At 41.4% G+C, this 18,732-nt stretch overlaps 1 protein-coding gene across 1 annotated transcript; it reads left to right on the top strand.

Annotated features, from left to right (window-relative positions):
• Positions 1 to 10,614: 10,614 nt before the first annotated feature.
• LOC139210350 (myosin light polypeptide 6) lies at positions 10,615 to 17,003 on the top strand. The gene is made up of 7 exons (XM_070840381.1): positions 10,615 to 10,682; positions 11,090 to 11,117; positions 13,970 to 14,113; positions 14,313 to 14,486; positions 14,842 to 14,919; positions 15,337 to 15,371; positions 16,437 to 17,003. The coding sequence occupies exons 1-6, from the start codon at positions 10,680 to 10,682 to the stop codon at positions 15,363 to 15,365; spliced, it is 456 nt and encodes a 151-aa protein (XP_070696482.1). The 5' UTR covers positions 10,615 to 10,679; the 3' UTR covers positions 15,366 to 15,371; positions 16,437 to 17,003.
• Positions 17,004 to 18,732: the final 1,729 nt, after the last annotated feature.

Raw genomic sequence — 18,732 nt, 5'->3', positions numbered from 1 at the left:
CTACCTACAAATGTTCATCACTCTTCACCTCATTATTTTCCCCGCCGCACAAAGGCCAATTAGTGTAGCTACACCTCACATTAATGATCTCCCAAAAGTATTAAGACTGGACAGACACATATTCCCCACCATTGTCTAATCACTACACACGTTTTTGGCCACAGTTTAACCAGAAATGAAGGCCAGTATTTCTGCTCTGTCACCGAATCTTTTTTTTTTTTTGCGTAAAGCCTTCGCCAATCTGGTACAGATCCGACAGAAAAAGTCCTGCATGTGTCATATCTTTATGTTCCCCCTGAAAGCGCCATTGTATGTCTACATCGTCACACTTGGAAATGTGGGACAAACCAACCAATTCCCCTGTTCAGTTTTAATGTCTTGGTTAACTTAATCGATTGTCCATCTCTTCATTAGTCGGTTGGATTAGGAATTTTCCACTTAATTACACACAGTGTAGGCCCGGTCGTCGCTGAGTGAAGGGACGCTCTTCCATGTGTGCGCATGTAAGTGATTTTGACAGTTTAGTGTGCGGAGAGCAGGTGTGTGCGTTGTTCACTCATTCATTCAATTGTTTTCTTCCATTTTTAGCGTCATATTGTGCCCCCAAGGGCAATCTGATTATTGAATCGATTGGTGCAGTGATGAACAGACAGGTACTTTATGGTACGCTTAAGGGCAAATTGTGAACCATATAGCATATCTATAAAACTACTTGCCAATTGATGATATATTACAAGGCAAGATTAGTAGACCACTGTACGCTACAGTGCTTTTTTTGCTTGTTCGTTCACATTAGCAATGACACTAATGATTGATTATTATTGTTTATTCACTAAACGTCTCTCAATATTGAGTATTTTCCCCTGTTTGGACTACAAATGCCACGGCATAATACACGCCCGCATGTCCTCGTGCGTGGCGAGCCGCAGCGCAGTGGGGGTCTTTTGTCATCACTGGCCATTGACAGCCGGGGTCTCGCGAGTCGCACGTGCCCCCGCATTGATCCCATTGTGCGCGCGATTGCGCACAGCTGTGCACGAGACTGGGAGAGACCCGTCTTTGCCAACTGCGCTGTGGGCTCTCCGTGTTTCTGAGTGTGCCAAATATTTCCGTGTCTTAGAAATAAGATATGGTCACGTGGCTTATCGGCAACATCGCGTAAAAACAGGCACTTATCCAACGATTTATTGAACAGACCCTAACAGATGGCTGGATATAGGAAGCGTTGGGGGTGGGGGCATCTGTTGCTTGGGCGCTCACGCGTCACCGCTCGCCTAAGATGATGTCTCGTGCTGAAACAGCATTTATTCACCTCGCCAACGGCCCTGATCAGTGCTGGTCAGTGCACTGGCCAGAAATGCATGTCTGCAGAGACACAGAGGGGCCCTTTCCTCTGTGTGTGTGTGTGTGTGTGTGTGTGTGTATGTGTGTGTGTGTGTGTGTGTGTGTGTGTGTGTGTGTGTGAATGTGTGTGCTTGTTGCCCCATGTGAACCACACATTGGATGTGTACAGCAACAATTCTAGTCTAATGTGACATGCCCAAAACTCCCCAGGTACATGCACCCCTACCCCCTAAACACACACTACCCCTCTGTCCCATGAGTGTGTGCATGGCCTCCACCACACCTGCAGCCTGCATGGGGAATTGGAGGTTGGCAGTCTCCCACAATCCCCATCGGTTTCCCAAATGACTGACTGACTGACTAACGGAGAGGGAATTGTGTCCTGCTCCCATTTAAGCAGTAACATAGATAGCCATCCTCCTGGAAGAGGTCACGGTGGACACATCTGATCTGAACTAACTTTTGATGAGTTTGCATGATTTTATCCTCAGTTATCCAGAGTATCTATCTAACAAATATACTTTTTAACAAAGTTATGCTGTAGATTACTGCATAATGCTGACATAACATGTAAGATATTGAAAGTGTAACCAGGGGAGTTCAGAAGAGAATCTTCTGGATGTTTTGTTCTTAGTTTTGTGGTTAACACTGGCTATGATTCGTGTTCAGTGTAGACATGAGATGTCCAAAACAAGTTTTTGTTTAAAGATTTGACCAAAAGCGTACCAGTCTTGCATCAGCTATTTAAGTGCTGTTGTTGCTATTAATGGGGGTAACCCCCTTCTTTACTGCCACAAGTGAGTTGTCTCTCGCGCCTGTCCCTTGGGACTCAGAGCGGAATGGGAGGGATTCGTGCGCTATGCTGACAGATGGGTCCTTGTTCCTGTCTTTTTCTTCATCTCTATCTCCCTCTCCCTCTTTCGCTAAAACACAGACACACTCACACACACCAAGACTGCACGAATACAATAGGAATTAAAGCTCTACACACATGCTCCCTGGACCGCTTCTGAAAGCTGAGCCCCTTGTAGTGATTATAAAAGATGGAGGGAGCGTGGATTTGCAAGGGGGGCTGGCGTGGTAAGGGGTGGGGGTGATGTGGCACAGGGTGGTGAGACTAGAGAGATTAAAATCGTATTGTGGTCAAGCTAAAATTAAAAGTTTGGCAAAGTCATCCTTTTGTGTTCACTTGTACACTTATCTGCACTTATCTGCAGCACTTTTAAGGGTTCAGAAAGTTTGAGCAAATGCACTTTTTGTACAAATGCACTTTATCTGACTGTTTTCAAATGATTTCCATTTTATTGTTGTGTTTTACAGTAATTGTGTGTGTTTATGTTAAGAAGTCCCAGGGCTCAGTTCTATCCATTTGCTGCTCACTGAAGCTGAATATGGTTACACAGCAGACTTTCCTGAGGGAGATACTGACAGAGACTGACTCTGCTGCACACAGGGGAACATCAGTGGTCTAACACACACACACACACACACACACACACACACATGCACACACATTCAGCTAAATCTCGTGATGATAATCAATCCTTACACTGCTGTTTCATTTTTTACTGTAAAACATGTTTAAAGAAGACACTTCAGATAAGTCTACGCTGAATCATATCAGAGTTGAACCTTAAGCCAAAATGTTCTTCATTGTTGTTTTTCTCTATGTGTAAATCAAACTTCTGCAAATCAATTATGGACATTATTACATAAATGGAATGTCATTGTCACACCTGCAGCCAAAGTACATCATTTCTATCTACATACCTACAGGATGGCTCAAAAAGTTCACGTGTGTGAACTGATGCCCCACAGACAAGTGGACCATTATCTTTGTGTAGGAATAGAATCTCATGTTTGACTTCACACCGGTTTATACATTTTCTTGCAACCAGTTTGCCATATTCATAAAACTATGATGGCAACAACTTAGAGTCTTTTGATAAGATCTCGCTGCATCTCATCCAGGCAATATGAGCAGATTGTTTGCAGCTTATTCCTCTTCCTTTAGGCTAATGGATTTGGAAGACATTCCGATCAGGCAGAAATGTAGCTACAGAATGGGAATCAGGCCTGAGGGCAATTCTCACTAAGTGGGGAGAGAGCCATTAAACAAAGGTGCCTGTGGTTTCATATTCAGGATACTTTACAACCTCCGTCCCAGGACATCAACAGTGTTTTTGGGTGTGCTGTTAGAAGGGGCAGAAGAGGGGGAGGAGGATCCATCTGCCATGCTGCCGGTCCTCAGGGAGACGGGCATATCTCAGGGGTGTTTTGGAGTGAGAGGGGCTGAAAGGATTACACCCAACCACTAATCAACGACGGTAATCTGTGGGCCCCTATACAAAATCCCCTCCGCTCCAAACAACAATTTGAGACAGAAGATAAAACCTCCATGTACAGGGACATCTAACTGATGTTGAACAACCTGACAAATCCAAGGACAAATACAGGTGATTTTTAATTGGGAGAATCAACTGTGGAGGTGTGACTGGCAAAAAGCCATGGTGTGCCTGTGATCAGGTGCAAGTGTCCCACAAGTGGCCTACTCTGATTCCCAGTGTGACCATTATGCAAATACAGCAACTAGACAAGCCTGCAACATAAATTAGTACGGATAAAAGCACTTCTCTAATCAAATCAGATAGCAAAAGGTTTTTCATGTAGTTTGGTGTATACAACCCAAAATTTCAAATTTTGAATGTAAAAATAATGATTAAGTTTTTCATGAATAGACTTTTTTCATTTCCGTAGAAAGGTACCAGCAATTGCTTTTATTTGTGCTTTGTCTTGAAAATGAACATCTAATATCTGATTTCATTCTGTCACAAGGTGAGTCCTGACTAGTTTTCCCTGAGCCTTCCAAAGACTTTGTCACAGCAGGAACCTACACAAGGTGCAGCTGCTGAGCTGCTGTCCTCAAAAGTCCCTCCATCCGGTGAAATAATAGAAGGGAATCAAGTTGCCACTAGTTTCATGGTCCCTTGTCAGTATGGTTTTGATGTCTGGGGTCTGGGTGGGGTCTGGATCTGGCAGTGGTGGGTTTAAAGCTCCACAGGACTATAGAAGAAACTGCCTAATGATGGTGCCAGTCCTCCAGGGCATAGGGAACTGGAGCATCCTGGCCTGCATCTCCTCTACCTCCTGCAGTATGCCCATTGGCTAGGCAGCCTCTAAGCTCTCTATCCCCATAGCCTCATTGTTTAGTGGGCCCGGCACTGTCAATATTAAGCCTGGCTAATGTGATCTAGAGGCAGCTGGAGCAGCACCGATTATTACCATGACACAGCCGACTGAGGGGTGTAATATCATTAAAAATAAATCAGGTGGTTTGGAGATTTGCTGTAGCAGGGGGGGGGGGGGACTTTGAATGACATTAGGTGGGAGAACTGCCATAATTTCATTAGTCAGTTGGGGCACCTCAGAGGATCTGTTGAAACATTTCCTTTAAGTTGGAGTAATTGAATTTGCTTTCACAACACTGCACACAAAATGAAAGAAAGGGAAAATGATGATGGTAATTTTTCCAATTAAGTGTCTAATAATTTTGAAATATAATTTCAGACATGAGCATGATGTATACAGACACCTGAATATCATAAAAGGATGATATTATAATTTCCTAATTATTATTATTATATTGTAGGTAATCTGCTTTAAAGCAGACATGGGGGATATTCCTGTTGTTGTTATTATTAGCCTCTTGTGGTGGATTATTGCAAATGATGAGGAAAACGTGAGGCACTGCTAATCTCCTTAAACTGCTTGATACTGAGCTGTCTGCTCGGCAGACTCATCAGCAATCAGCTGGCAAGTGAATAGGCTGCAGGCTGACAGTCTGTCAACAGATAAAATACTATTCTACATCGCACCTTTATATGTGTTTTATTTCTCCTTATCTTGACGATGAGATTAGTCAGCATGACTTTGTTAGGGGGTGTTTTTGCACGTTCAGTCCCCTTTAAAAGTGCCAGAAGTGCCGTTGGTCTCGCAGCACGGGACTTATGTCGCTATTGTTTTGACGCGCGAGCCACATAAACGGTGATTTCAAGGCCCATTGAGCGCGCGATGGATTGTGGCCCAAGAGAGCATCGATTATTGGAGAAGCGGCCAGACTGACGCCACAAGATGTAACCCTGATTTCCGATCTGCACAGTGACGTTAAATCCAAACGATAGATAGATAGATAGATAGATAGATAGATAGATAGATAATGGGCCATCGTCTTTATTATAACGTTTTTAATAACAGAGTCTCTGTGATGTATCAAACATAACAGACACGCAGATCAATTAACTGACAGATTTTTTTTTTTTTTCATTGATTGATTTAAAGCGGGGTAGTTTCCTCCTGTTGTGTAATAGTGGCATCTAGTGGCGATGTTTTGAACTACAGTCTCTCTGTGGTTGAAATGTTCAATACAAGCTGTCATATTGTACATTATGTGGTGGAAGAAGAAGAACTAAAGTACTAGAACGTAAAAATACAAGAATCTCTTGAAAAAGTGTTGGCAAACCAGAATACGTTTTATATTTTAGATTCATCAAAGTAGCCGCCTTTTGCTTCGATGCCAGCTTTGCACGCTCTTGGTATTCTCTCAGTCACATTCAGGAGGTAGTCACCTGAATGGGTGTGTGCCTTGTTAAAAGTTACTTTGTGTCATTTCTTGCGTTCTGAATGCATTTGAAAATATAATTTGTGTTGTGCAAAGGTAGGGTTGGTACACAATTCTATACAGTGAATAGCGCTTGTCAACTACTGTTCTAATCCATATTACAGCAAGAACTACTCAACTATGTGAAGAGAAACAACATCATTACTTTAAGACATGGAGGTCAGTCAATCCGGATAATTTGAAGAACTTTGAATGTATCCTCAAGTGCAGTGACGAAAACCATCAAATGCTATGATGAAACTAGATCTCATGAGGATTACCCCAGGAAAGGAAGACCAAGAGTTCCTTCTGCTGCAGAGGAGAAGTTGATTAGAGTCACCAGCCTCAGAATCCACAAATTAACAACCTCATATTAGAGCCACATACATGCGTCACAGAGTTCAAGCAGCAGACACATCTTAACATCAACTGTTCAGAGGAGACTGCGTGAATCAGGCCTTCATGGTCAAATTGCTGCAAAGAAGCACTGAGGAAGAACAAGAGGAAGAGAACTGTTTGGGCCAAGAAACACAAGGGATGGACGTTAGACCAGTGGAAATCTGTACTTTGGCCTGATAGGTCCAAATTTGAGATTTTTGGTTTCACCTGGCATGTCTTTGCGAGACAGAGAAAAGGTAAGCGGATGGTTTCCACATGTGTGGGTCCCACCGTGAAATTTCAAGGCACACTAAACCAGCATGACTGCCACAGCGTCCTGCAGCAAACATGCCATCTCATCTGGTTTGAACTTAGTGTGACCATCATTTGTTTTTCAACAGGACAATGACCCCAAACACACCTCCAGGCTGTGTAGGGGCTATTTGCGCAAGAATGAGCGTGATGGAGTGCTGCATCACATGACCTTGCCTCCACAATCACCCGACCTAAATCCAACTGAGATGGTTTGGGATGAGCTGGACCGCAGAGTGAAGGAAAAGCAGCCAACAAGTGCTCAGCACCTCTGGGAACTCCTTCAAGACATTTGGAAAACCATTCCAGGCAACGACCTTGTGAAGCTGATTGAGAGAAAGCGAAGAGCGTCCAAAGCTGTCAGCAAAGAAAAAGGTGGCTACTTTGAAGAATCTGAAACAAAACATGTTCTGTTTTTTGTTTACTATATAATTCCATATGCGATCCTTCATAGAGAACGAGAAGTAGCAGTATATACAGTATATATGACACTGTTTAGGCAATATATTTTGTATGAATCCATCTTTAACCTTCACAGAAGAAAACATGTTCTGGAGTCTAAATTTGTTTTCATACCTCGTGTCCTATCTCTCTATTTCTGGGCATGTAGCATCAGTGTCAGCAACTCTGCAGGAAACAGGAGGGAGCGAGCATTTTGGGATCAGAGACACCGAGAACATATTTATTCTAGAACAATCTATTATTAGCTGCATGATAAGTTATCAATGAGACACAGTATTCATGATACCCTTTATAACGCCTCTTCACAAACGTAAGATGATGTCTGTGTATTGAGCTTGACACAGAAACCCTTCACATTCCTGCTTCGCTCACCCGCACACATTTCTGACCTAAATAAAAGCATGTGCTTGGAGTCATACAGCAGAACCTGGTGTTTTCTATATCTGTCCCCCTCTTTATATTAAACTCAAGCTTTCATCTCTACACCTCCTACACTTTGCTTCACAAATCCACTCACATGCTTTTGAATACATCCACCTCTGCTTCATCCTTCTGCCATTCCCTGAGCATCATCATTGCCATCATCACCTGCCCCCACCCCCATCCCCTCCACCCCTTGCACAGGATACACACAACTGACACACTTTACTTCATAGCTCGATACCTCCTCTCAGCAGCCTTAGCAGCAGCTGGTGAAAAAATTTTGACGCTAACTTTTGGCTCTCCAGGGCGTTAGGAATGGCTCCGAAAAGAGAACCCTCCATTAAGAAGTCTCCTTCACCAGTGACCCAACCCAGACTGGGTCCTCCTTACCCCTGCCTCCCTGCAGCTCCTGCAGCTCCAAAGCCAGCTCCCGAGCAGAAACCAAGGATGCTACGTCCATCAGATTCACCGTTCGACCCCAGTACTTTGGAGGTAAGTGGAGAAACTACAATATGCTTTCATGACAAAGTTAATGTGGGGCATTCATAAATCAGGACTATATTTAGAAATCTCACGTCACGTATAGTGTTTAGTAATCTTAGCCAGGACAGTAAATCTCAGCTGGAGATATAGTAAATATAATACAATAGTAAATATTTGTCAGAAGTCAATTAGTTCTGTAAAACCATCACATGCTTATTATTTCTATGATTCTGATGCTAAAAAAAGAAAGTCAGAGCTGCCAGAATCAAACTGGGATTACACTGGAGTCAAGTGAAGTGAAGCTAAGCTAAGTGAAGAAGTGGGACACTGAAAGTGAGGCCGTCAGTCAGTCAGTGCCCTCCTTAGGGAGAAAAAGGCTGTTTCCTGCCACAGTATGTTCTATTTTTTTTTCATCAGGAAGGTCACACGAATGTATAGCCTCCTCTTTTAGACCTATACAACCATGATTATTCCAAAAAACAACAAGGCTCCAACTCTAATTCAAAATTCAAAGTGAGGAAATTGTTATTTTTAACTACATTAAAAATTCAAAAAGAGGTTTTACGTGACCCATTTTTCAAAACTGGCTGCAAAGAGAACAGGCCTCCCCATACTTCTGTGCTGTTACTTAGATGGCAGCTTGTGAGAAAAAGTCACATATAGACCCTGACCAGCTTGAGGCAAGCTGTTTATTGGTCATCACTGGTATATAATATATTACAGTAGCCTATGTCTCTGTAGTGGCAAATATTGGCTGCTTACCTCATACTGAATATAATGTGTAAGGAAAAAAGACGGTGAGCAAACAGCAGGAGGTTATTTAGATACTGCGTAATTATTTCATAGTTTGTCCAGCGGCTAATTCTGTACTCCCTTGTTAACGAAGCTCTGCATCAACGTCAAAGTGGAGCAGCTAAGTAGATTTTGGTGCAGTCCATTCAGATTTGTGCTTGTGTTCAATAAATGTATTTGTTACAACTCTTAGATATAAAAATTTGAGGGACCCTTTCTTCATATGTATGTTAAAAAGAATCAATAATGCTGCTGGATTTTGGAATAAATGATTATGGCCATTTACATTTTCAGTCCAATTTCTTCAACCTGGAAGTATAAATCAGTTCATCTATTTAATTAGTGAATTAAATATCAGTAAATGTAGACAATAGTTAACTAAGTAGCTACCTTGTGCAGTGAAAACATGTTAACATTACATATGTCCAGACCATTGTACTATTCTCAGATCAAAGGCGAGCCTATGTCGATCAGATGAAACATTTTAATCTGAAGATGAAGAAAGTCAGTATTAACTAAAACTATACTAATGCCTACATTAGACTTTGTTTCAATTCACTTTTGCTTTGTTTATGCTTTAGCTTTGCTGCCATCCTCATGCGCTTTAAGTGTTACACTATGTATACTGCATGATTTTATGGAGTGAGACTGTCCCATTTAGCCTGAGATGATATGTGGGCCATGTTAAGACACACGCTTCTGCTCACAGTGGAACCACAGACATGACAGGAGGTCAGAGCTCCTGCTGGGCGAAGACAGAGTTTTAGCCAGGCTGTTAAGAGATGTGGCATCGGTCCATGATCTCACAGGCCTAAAGTAATCCATCATTCCTGCCCGGCCAGACACTCACATCCTTAATGCAAAGCCTGGCAAACTCATTCACTGCAACCATGCATTAATTTACCCAAGTGAGGTCAAGATCAGCAAAGTCAAACACGTGCCAAAATGGGACAAACATCCTTTGAAACAACTTAAAAATCATATCTTAATAAGAACACACATTTGACAAAGATAAGATAAGATATTCCTTTATTGGTCCAACGGCGGGGAAATTCACAGTGTTACAGCAGCAAGTGAAAAGCAAAAGTAAAAGTACAGCAAAAGTAGGACATTCAATAAAGCAATAAGTAATAATAAACGAATGGGCAGAGATATACACATAATATATACAGTATGTATATGTAAGTATGTACAAAATTAAGTATAAAATTGGGACACTGTACACAGAGGGGAATATAAAAACTATTGCACATAGAGTGAGGTTGATCTAAATAAATACATTGCATAGAGTGATGTTCTGAATAAAAATATTACTGGGAGCAGTGCTGGTTGTGGAGTCTGACAGCTGCTGGGCCCATTGACTTGCTGATTACTTACTTTGCAAGGTTAAGGGCAGACTGACTAATCTAACTTTTTATCAAAGAGCCCCTCCAAACATGTTCTAAGACACAAAATAAGGTTTTTCAACAAGGCTGATCAGAATAGGTGACCTAGGCCTTCTTACCTTTGGTGTGTAGAGGATTAAATTCAGCTCTAAATAAGTTATTTATTCAATGTACCTGTCACTTCAGTTATAAAATTAATAGTGTAAGGACTTTAAAGGCATATATTCCGTGTATTGTAAATCACAAACCATGCCTGGTCTGTATTTCTATATATGGAGTGTGGCTGTGCAGCTCACCCTGCTGCCAGCACGTCCTGCGTGTTAGCGTGCGTGCTTACGTCATGACGCACCGCTGCTAGGGTTTTCTCACCCTGCCCTTCTCCGCGAGCCGTCACACATTCTTTGGTTTTCCGACGTCTCGGACACACCTCAGCCAACACAGCCATGGTGGGTTTTTTTATTGTTCCACTCGACTCTACTAGCATAATCATTGCGTTTTATGTGACTAGCTTCTTGTTTAAAGGAAATGGTTCAGCCTTGCAGAGACGTTAAGTTGAGTTTGAATGTCTGAATTGGCTCGCTGGCCGCTAGCGGAAGTGCAACTTTTAAGAAGCTAACGTTAGCTTGCACGGTCGATGAAATTAACAATCTCACAATACACTAATTAATGTCACTAAAGTACGTGCGTGTATATTAATCATTCCTTAATGTGCTACAGTTAGGGGACATGCGGTTGTAGTATACCTAACTGTCTGAATTATATGTTAAAAAGCCTTTTGAAGTTAACCCAAGCTAGCTTTGCACTGCGCTGCAAAGGGAACAATTTTCATGTAGCCTAATTTCTCTCTAAACAGTCTGACTTCTCGGAAGATCAAATCCTTGGTGAGTTTTGATTTTGTATTGTGACATTTTCCAGATCTCGCTTGGTTTGCATGCTTTCATTCTTTCTTGGTTGAGATGACACTTTGCCCTGTATCTCTCCTATCACCCTGCTCTATGCCCGCCTGTCATAGTAGTCGTGGTATTCGGCTAGGCTTTCCTTCTCTATTTCCGTACAGTTTCATCACTCTCCACTTGCAACTGCTTGTTCTTTTCAGATTGAATTTAACCTGGATCAAATTCATGGTAAGTCAGTGAAAGGGGACCGCCTTAGCTCAAAAACTGATGGCTATCTCGGAGTGTTTAGGGTGTGATCTGCATGTTGGTTTTGGACAAACCAAATTTGTTTTTAATGTGAATGAGAGTCGCCTTGCACTGTTGTTTGGTACGTCAAAATCAGTAATACTTTGCATATAACGTTATAATACTTACCAGCTTTGACCTTCTGTTGCAGTGTTTTTGTATGTTCGTCAGTCAGTCATGCATTAGTGGTACTTATAAAGCCAACTTAGCCCAAGCAAGGCTGATATCTGTGCTTCTAAGTCTTGTTCTGTTAGACTGTAGTCATTCCTGGTTTTGTCAGTTTACCATAAGCTTTGCCTGTTATCTTCCAAGCGGCTCATCTTCATGAGTGTGCCCTTTTTTGGTGCTGGATACAGTGGTGGATGTTTTTTGTCCTGGGGCTGGTTTGTTTAATCACCGTTGACATAATAGGCTGTAGCTACTCTCACTCTCCTCCTACTTTCCTCCACTCCTCTAATACCAAATATGGTGTTGGGAAAAGTGTTCACAGGCCAGAAGGGATGGGGCACATTCCTCAGAACAGGAAAAACTCCACAACAGTGCCTGAGCTTTTTGAGGGAAATAGCTTGTCCCATAACATTAGGAGCAGACTACTGCCCGGATGTTGTGTAATCCAACTCTATGTTCCCCTAATTGCTAGTTCTTTGTTTTGCTGTTGAGCCTAACTAGAATGCCTCCTGATAGATCAAAGCTACGTTAATCAACATTGAGATCAATTACAAGATTGCATCACTGCTGATATTTGATAAAGCCAGGTAATTCCACTTAATCAACAACCAAATACTCAATACGTGGTGATGTGAATGATTTAGAAGGCTCCGGTAGGTCACAGCCTTATTGACATTTCAACAGCACAGTAAAATATTGTTGTTAAAGTGGAGGTGGCAAAGAGGAGGTGTGTCAGATGAAGCTTTTTAAAGTTTTGGAAAGAATATGTTCCATGTCACCTACGAAATCATTCTGTCAGACGAGATAGCTGGTTAAACTAAAACACTGAACTACTGACACATTAATCTTTTGCTTGCTACCACAAACGAGTGACAAGTAATTAGAGGTGACACTCGACTGACATTGACTTTTTAACTGAAACCGATAACTTTCACATTATTTAATCTTATGAAATACGTTTTTAAAGCCTCCTCTCAAGTAACATACCTGAAACAATTAGTTTTGTGTTGTTTATCAAGTGAAATTGCTTTTTGTTGATAACAACACAAAGTAAGTGTTAAGATGAAAAGCAACTTTTAGAATACTTCAACATGAGTGTCACATTTAGACCACTTACTGTAATCTAAGAGTTTATGGTGCAAGTGTTGGCTGGTATTTTGTCCACTTTTATGTTGCTTTGAGTCCCAAGGACAATTTCAGTTTTATGAAAAAAAAATTCATACTATACATAGTAAAATCCATATGTGCCTGTTCTGGTGTGTTATGTAGGCTATTACATATTTAACACTGCAACCCATTTCCCTGTAAATCAGGCAACTTTGGGAATTTAGTCCATAAGTGTTTGTATGTTCAAACGACAGCAAACATGACAAACCATGTAGTGTTATATTGGTGAAGTTGTTTCACCTTGTTTCAGTTGATGTGTGGTGAAAAACACTGACCAGATGACTAACAACAATACAGTGGTCCCTCGTTTACTGCGGGGGTTACGTTCTAAAAATAACCCGCAATAGGCGAAATCTGCGAAGTAGTCAGCTTTATTTTTTACAATTACTATATATATTTTAAGGCTGTAAAACCCCTCACCATACAGTTTATACAATTTTCTCAGACAGGCATTAACATTTTCTCACATTTATCTCTTGTTTGACTTGTTTGTTTGTCTTGCAAACAGGCAGCACTTAAAAGTCACACTGCTAGCGGTTGAACATTTATGTAAATTTGGCAAGCCGAACACATTCTGTACTGTACAGAGACACGGCACGGAGGAGATTGATTGACATTGGTCTACAGTCCCTTAGCCAATCAGGACGCAGAACACAATGCGCGTTCATACACTGTAAAAAAAGCATGCAAAATTGCACTAAAAAAATCCGCGAAACAGCGAGGCCGCGAAAGGTGAACCGCGTTATAGCGAGGGACTACTGTATACAATGTATGCTGCAGTTTACGTGTAAGTTTTAAGTGTTAGAACAAAACTTGTCAGTGCAACATCGGTCTAGAGTTGTCCATAGAGGTGTACAAGTTATCAATACTTTTATTATGCTGGATAGACCAGCTAGGGGTATCTTGCCTAGAGTGGCATTTGAGAACTATGCAGGTATAACAGTGTGGTGTTGTGTGCTCTGCCTGCTCACTTTAAATTTAGGCCTTAACATCAGAAAACCAGATCTACGTAAAAGCGTAAATACATGTTATTATCTGTGCTCTCTAGTCTGCTTGTTCTCATTTTCTTCACAATCTGTCTGCCTTTTCTTTTTTCATCTATTTCCAGCTCACTTCCTTTCTCCATATCATTCCCCCATACATGTTTGCTTCTTTCTTAATTTCCACAACAAGTCATATCCCTGTTCTAATTCATAATGTGCGTGTGTATTCTGCAGAGTTTAAGGAGGCATTCCTGCTGTTTGACAAGGCAGGGGATGGAAAGATCAGCTACAGCCAGTGTGGGGATGTTATGCGGGCCCTGGGACAGAACCCTGTCAACGCTGAGGTGCTGAAGGTCCTGGGCAACCCCAAGGCTGAGGGTGAGAGGAAAGAATTAAACTTAGTGGGATTTGTGCCTCATGTGCACAAGTCCCGATACTGTCGCTGTGTAAAAAAAAAACACACAGACAACCCTTTTATCTAATAATTCGAATGTTACAGTTGCAGTGTTTTACTGAATGTTGCCGCTGGAGGCTCAGAGACATGTCCCATGTATTCTGTTTGCTTGTCTTTTTACAGAGATGAACACCAAGACGCTAGACTTTGAGCAGTTCCTGCCCATGTTCCAGGCCATCGCTAAGAATAAAGATCAGGGCTCCATGGAGGATTTTGTGGAGGGACTGCGTGTCTTTGACAAGGAGGGCAACGGCACAGTAATGGGAGCAGAGCTTCGTCACGTCCTCACCACGTTAGGCAAGTTACCTTTGTATCATCCTTAAATAGATATCTGGATGGATAGACTTCTTATTTTCAGTTTTTACTTCCAGCTAAATACTGTGATCCCAACAATGGATAGTACCAGTAATAAGATTAATTAACTGAAAACTGAATAAACATCTCATCCAAAGTATTCCATGTTAACTTTGCATAATCTGGTGTGCAAATGTATTTATCAGTAATATTGTCATTGTTTTATTTCTTACATTGTAAATTTTTCTCCTAAAATCCAGATTTTTCTTTTTCTTATCTGTGTTATCGCATTAACAAAAAAATCCCAGTAATGTCACCCACATAATATGAATAAACGTTTATTATGATCCATTTTCAGGTGAGAAAATGACAGAGGAGGAAGTGGAGACGCTTTTGGCGGGGCACGAAGATGCAAATGGCTGCATCAATTACGAAGGTGAGAGTGAAAGAAATAAACGAGACCAAGATGGAATACTTTCTCTAATTAGGCCGATGGAGTGTGACCATTCTGTTGCCATAAACCTGCAAACTATGCAGGTAATATGTGTGTGTAATATATGGCAATGTGATAACAAAACTTTGGTCATGAATTGTGTTTGTGTATGAATTTCACTTTTTTTTTTAAATGTTGCAAATGTTCAGTTTGCTGTAAACCGTATTTAAAGGCAATAATTGATGCTGTTTACTGACAGTCACTGTAGTACTGCTTGATTTAGTCATATGATGAGGTGGGTGTCCTGTTACCTTTTACTGTCTTTCGTGTTTTCTTTAGATGTGTGGTTAATGGACTGTTTTAAGAGATTACGTATTCATGTCAACTGCTGACCGTGTGTTAACTGTTCTTCCTCCACAGCATTTGTCCGCCACATCCTGTCAGGCTGAGGGCCGGTACGGCATTTGGTATACCATGAGATGGCACCTCCAGGCTTTTCTGCATTTTAGTTATTAAATAATCCCCTCCCATTAGGCCATCCTAACACTAATCAACTGTAGTTGCGTCCTTCATATTGACAAACGGGAGTAATGTGCTGTGGCAAAGTAGACTTGACCCGTAGGTGCCTGTGGGAAAGCCTGGTGGTCCCTCTCATCTGAAGTCCTGAGGCTTTGACCCATGTGTAGCCTCCTGCTGTTCTGTCTTTCTCCTGCAGCCCCCTGTCTTGGCCCCTGGCTGCAGCATGTCCCTCTGCATGTGTCTGGGACTCCCCTAAGTTTATAAGGGGATATGGTGGACACACGGGGAAGTGACTGGTCTCATTCAGGGAAAGCCTGGTGGCCACTGCAGAGTCATTTGAGCTGATGGGTGTGGAGATCACAAGGAAGCTCTTTTGATCTCATTTGCATGTCATTGGTGCTAGTAAAATGGGCTTTTCCCACTGTTGGGGTTAGAGGTGCTGCTCTTTTCACAGATAGATATATAGTTTGTTCATTACAGTGTAGATTTGTTTTACATTCATGCATAGCCACCAGCTTTGGGCGAGTGGACCAGTCCCTTTTTCTACTAACCTCAAAGTTGCAATGATTTGCTCTTGTGCTGATTTATTTTCTCCTTTGTACTGATGGAAGCTGAATTTTTAGCTGGCCGCTCTTTGACTGGACTGTAGCTCCCTCGACCTTCTCCCCTTTTCTCTGCTTCTCAACTAGAGGAAAGCAAACCGCGAGGATGGCTTCTCTAACCAGCTCTTCTTGGATTATAGACATGGCCAAATGCTTTGGCTCAATAGGAGATAGAGATGATCACCTCACCTCTTTCTCTCCATACCCCCTTTAACCCTTGTTTCCTCTGGGTGAGCAGAATATGGGGGATCTGCCTCCAAATGCAGCATCTCCCACCCAGGCCCACCAAAGCTGGATGAGGACAGGGCCTTAGTGCCACATGCTGTAGTTGGAGGGGGTCTCTGCCGAAGTCTAGACCACGAATCTCACATTTGTCTCTTTCTCATCTATCTTTTGCAGAGCTGGTCAGGATGGTCATGAACGGGTGAAGACGAAGAACATCCCACTTTTTTACCCCGTCATATGTAACCTCTGTTTGCAGTTAGCTTCTACAGCCCCCCAGTCTTTTCCATCGATTAGTTTTCCACATTTAATTTATAAAGTGCCTTTACATTCCCCACAAAAGACCACAGATGACCCTGGCTACTGCTGCCAGGTCCATTCACATTTGTGACCAACTTGTATGCATTCAGCAGTCTTTGTGCTTGCATTGTTTGCAATAACATTCCAAGATGCAGCACTTGAGATGACTTAAATTGATAATGAAATACTGTAACTATTGATACTAGTGTGTCATGTTGGATGGGACATTGATTTATATATATGCACAAAATAAATATCAGCAACCTACTGTATCATTGGCTAAGACTTGCTTTGGCTGAGGTAAATGTTCCTCTGATTCAGCAGTTATCCGGTATATTCAAAGCCATACTATCATGAACTACAAAGAAACATTTCAAATGGGTTCCCATGTTTTTAATTCACCCCATTTTTGTTGCTACGTTTAAATAAATCCTGAAAACTTAACCTGGTTGTTGTTCGATTTAATAGAATAAGATGAAATATTTGTTATTAGGTTTTGCTCAATGTGTTGTTTTTCCTTCAACACAAGAGGGCAGTGTTGCTGCTGCAATTTTAAAAGGGCCACTTCATTGTTGAAATATAGTGTATAATACAAGGGGAATATCTAGAACTGATCCTTATGTTTTTCTGAGCCAAATGAAAAATTTACTCATGAGTGTAGGCTTCGGTGTTCGAGACAATTTAAACCATAATTGGCTGCGTGAGACAATTTGGGCTTTTTCCTGTTTGTTGCAGTTGTTCAGGAACATTGCAAACTCAAATTTCAGCCAAAACAAATTTGACTTTACAATTAATTTTTGTGGCCATTCTGTACATTTTCAGAGAAATTATTTGGTGACCAAACACTTGGACATAAGCAGTATAAGGCTGTTTGGTGGCTTCCTGACCTTTCCTTCATTTTCTTCACAAGCAGCCACAACTATTTCCGCTCATTAGGCACCACAGCTTAGTGGAGTGTGGAGCTTATGTGTGCGGGGTAAGGTTCAGGAGGGTGTCATAGTCCACTGCTGAATAGGTTGTCTACTAATTACTTGGTGTGTGTGTGTGTATGTGTGTGGTCGATGGAAGTCAAGGCTATTGATTATTTTAATCCTTCTATTTGTGAGTCTGTGATCCTCGTGGCTCTGCATTCGACAGGGGAATCACTAATGGGCCTCAGCGCAGTCTGTCTCAGACCTCTCCCCGTCCAATTAACTTTCAACTGGAATCTGCCAGGAGAGAGAGCCGGGGGCTGAGCCCAGGCATGGTGCGACTACATCCCTCTTTCTCCGCTCAGGAGCAACAGATTCACCAAATCCTTTAACTCTAGAATGCCATCAGCTCTCTACTCGAATTAGACACACTTTCAATTTTGCCAGTAATCTAACATTCATTCTCTTTAACGTGGATGATGTCTCTGTTCGTGGTCATGGAACTGTTAAAGTGGCTATTTTGAAAATGCAGAATAATTCGGTCTCATTAGCCATGTAGAAAACGATACGCAGCGCGAAAATATTCGCCAACTGACTAATATCACACATTATGGTGATCTCTAAGTATTGTTGGGAACGATTGTGTTTGAAAAGTGCATTCATAAACCTTAAGACTAAATGTATCAGACAACATTTCCTTTGGACAAAGAGCTAGTTAAATAGCAAACTCTTGAATTCCTCTTCAATATGTTTTTTTTTTTAAAAGCACATCAACAAACAAGCTTATTTTCATAAGCAATAAAGGATTTATCAAAATATCAAATTTTCATACAAAAATGCCAAAAATCCGGCCTCTGAAATGTGAGTATTTGCATCTTCACATTGTCATAATATGATGTTAAACTCAATGTCTTAAAACAAGGTATCTCAAGAAGTCATCTTGCACTCTGTTAATTATCATTGACGTTTTTTACATTTTACAGGCTAAAATCGAGAAAATTATCATAAGAATACTCATCAGTGGCATCCCTAGGTTGATTAATTAAACTTAGTATACATAGTGCTGTAAGTACACATGATATTCAGTAATATAGAGCAAAGCATGACTTCCCTAAAATCATTGTGGGATTATCAATAAATTCAGAGAAATGCATTAATATTATTTATGGAAGATTTCTCGGTTGTATTTATTGCTCCTGTGAGCTTTCCAACGAATTACCTTGGTTCAAAACAATGTCAAGCATTATCGAACACTAAACCAA

The sequence above is a fragment of the Pempheris klunzingeri genome, chromosome 11, assembly GCF_042242105.1.
Source record: "Pempheris klunzingeri isolate RE-2024b chromosome 11, fPemKlu1.hap1, whole genome shotgun sequence".
Taxonomy (NCBI): domain Eukaryota; kingdom Metazoa; phylum Chordata; class Actinopteri; order Acropomatiformes; family Pempheridae; genus Pempheris; species Pempheris klunzingeri.
The sequence above is the reverse complement of the archived record's forward strand: the minus strand, read 5'-3'. Positions and strand labels throughout refer to the sequence as shown.

Excerpts from the sequence above, each read along its gene's own strand:
- LOC139210350 (XM_070840381.1), top strand. Across the intron at positions 14,487-14,841 it reads TCACGTCCTCACCACGTTAG|GTGAGAAAATGACAGAGGAG; the intron begins GCAAGTTACCTT and ends ATCCATTTTCAG. Across the intron at positions 14,920-15,336 it reads TGGCTGCATCAATTACGAAG|CATTTGTCCGCCACATCCTG; the intron begins GTGAGAGTGAAA and ends CTTCCTCCACAG.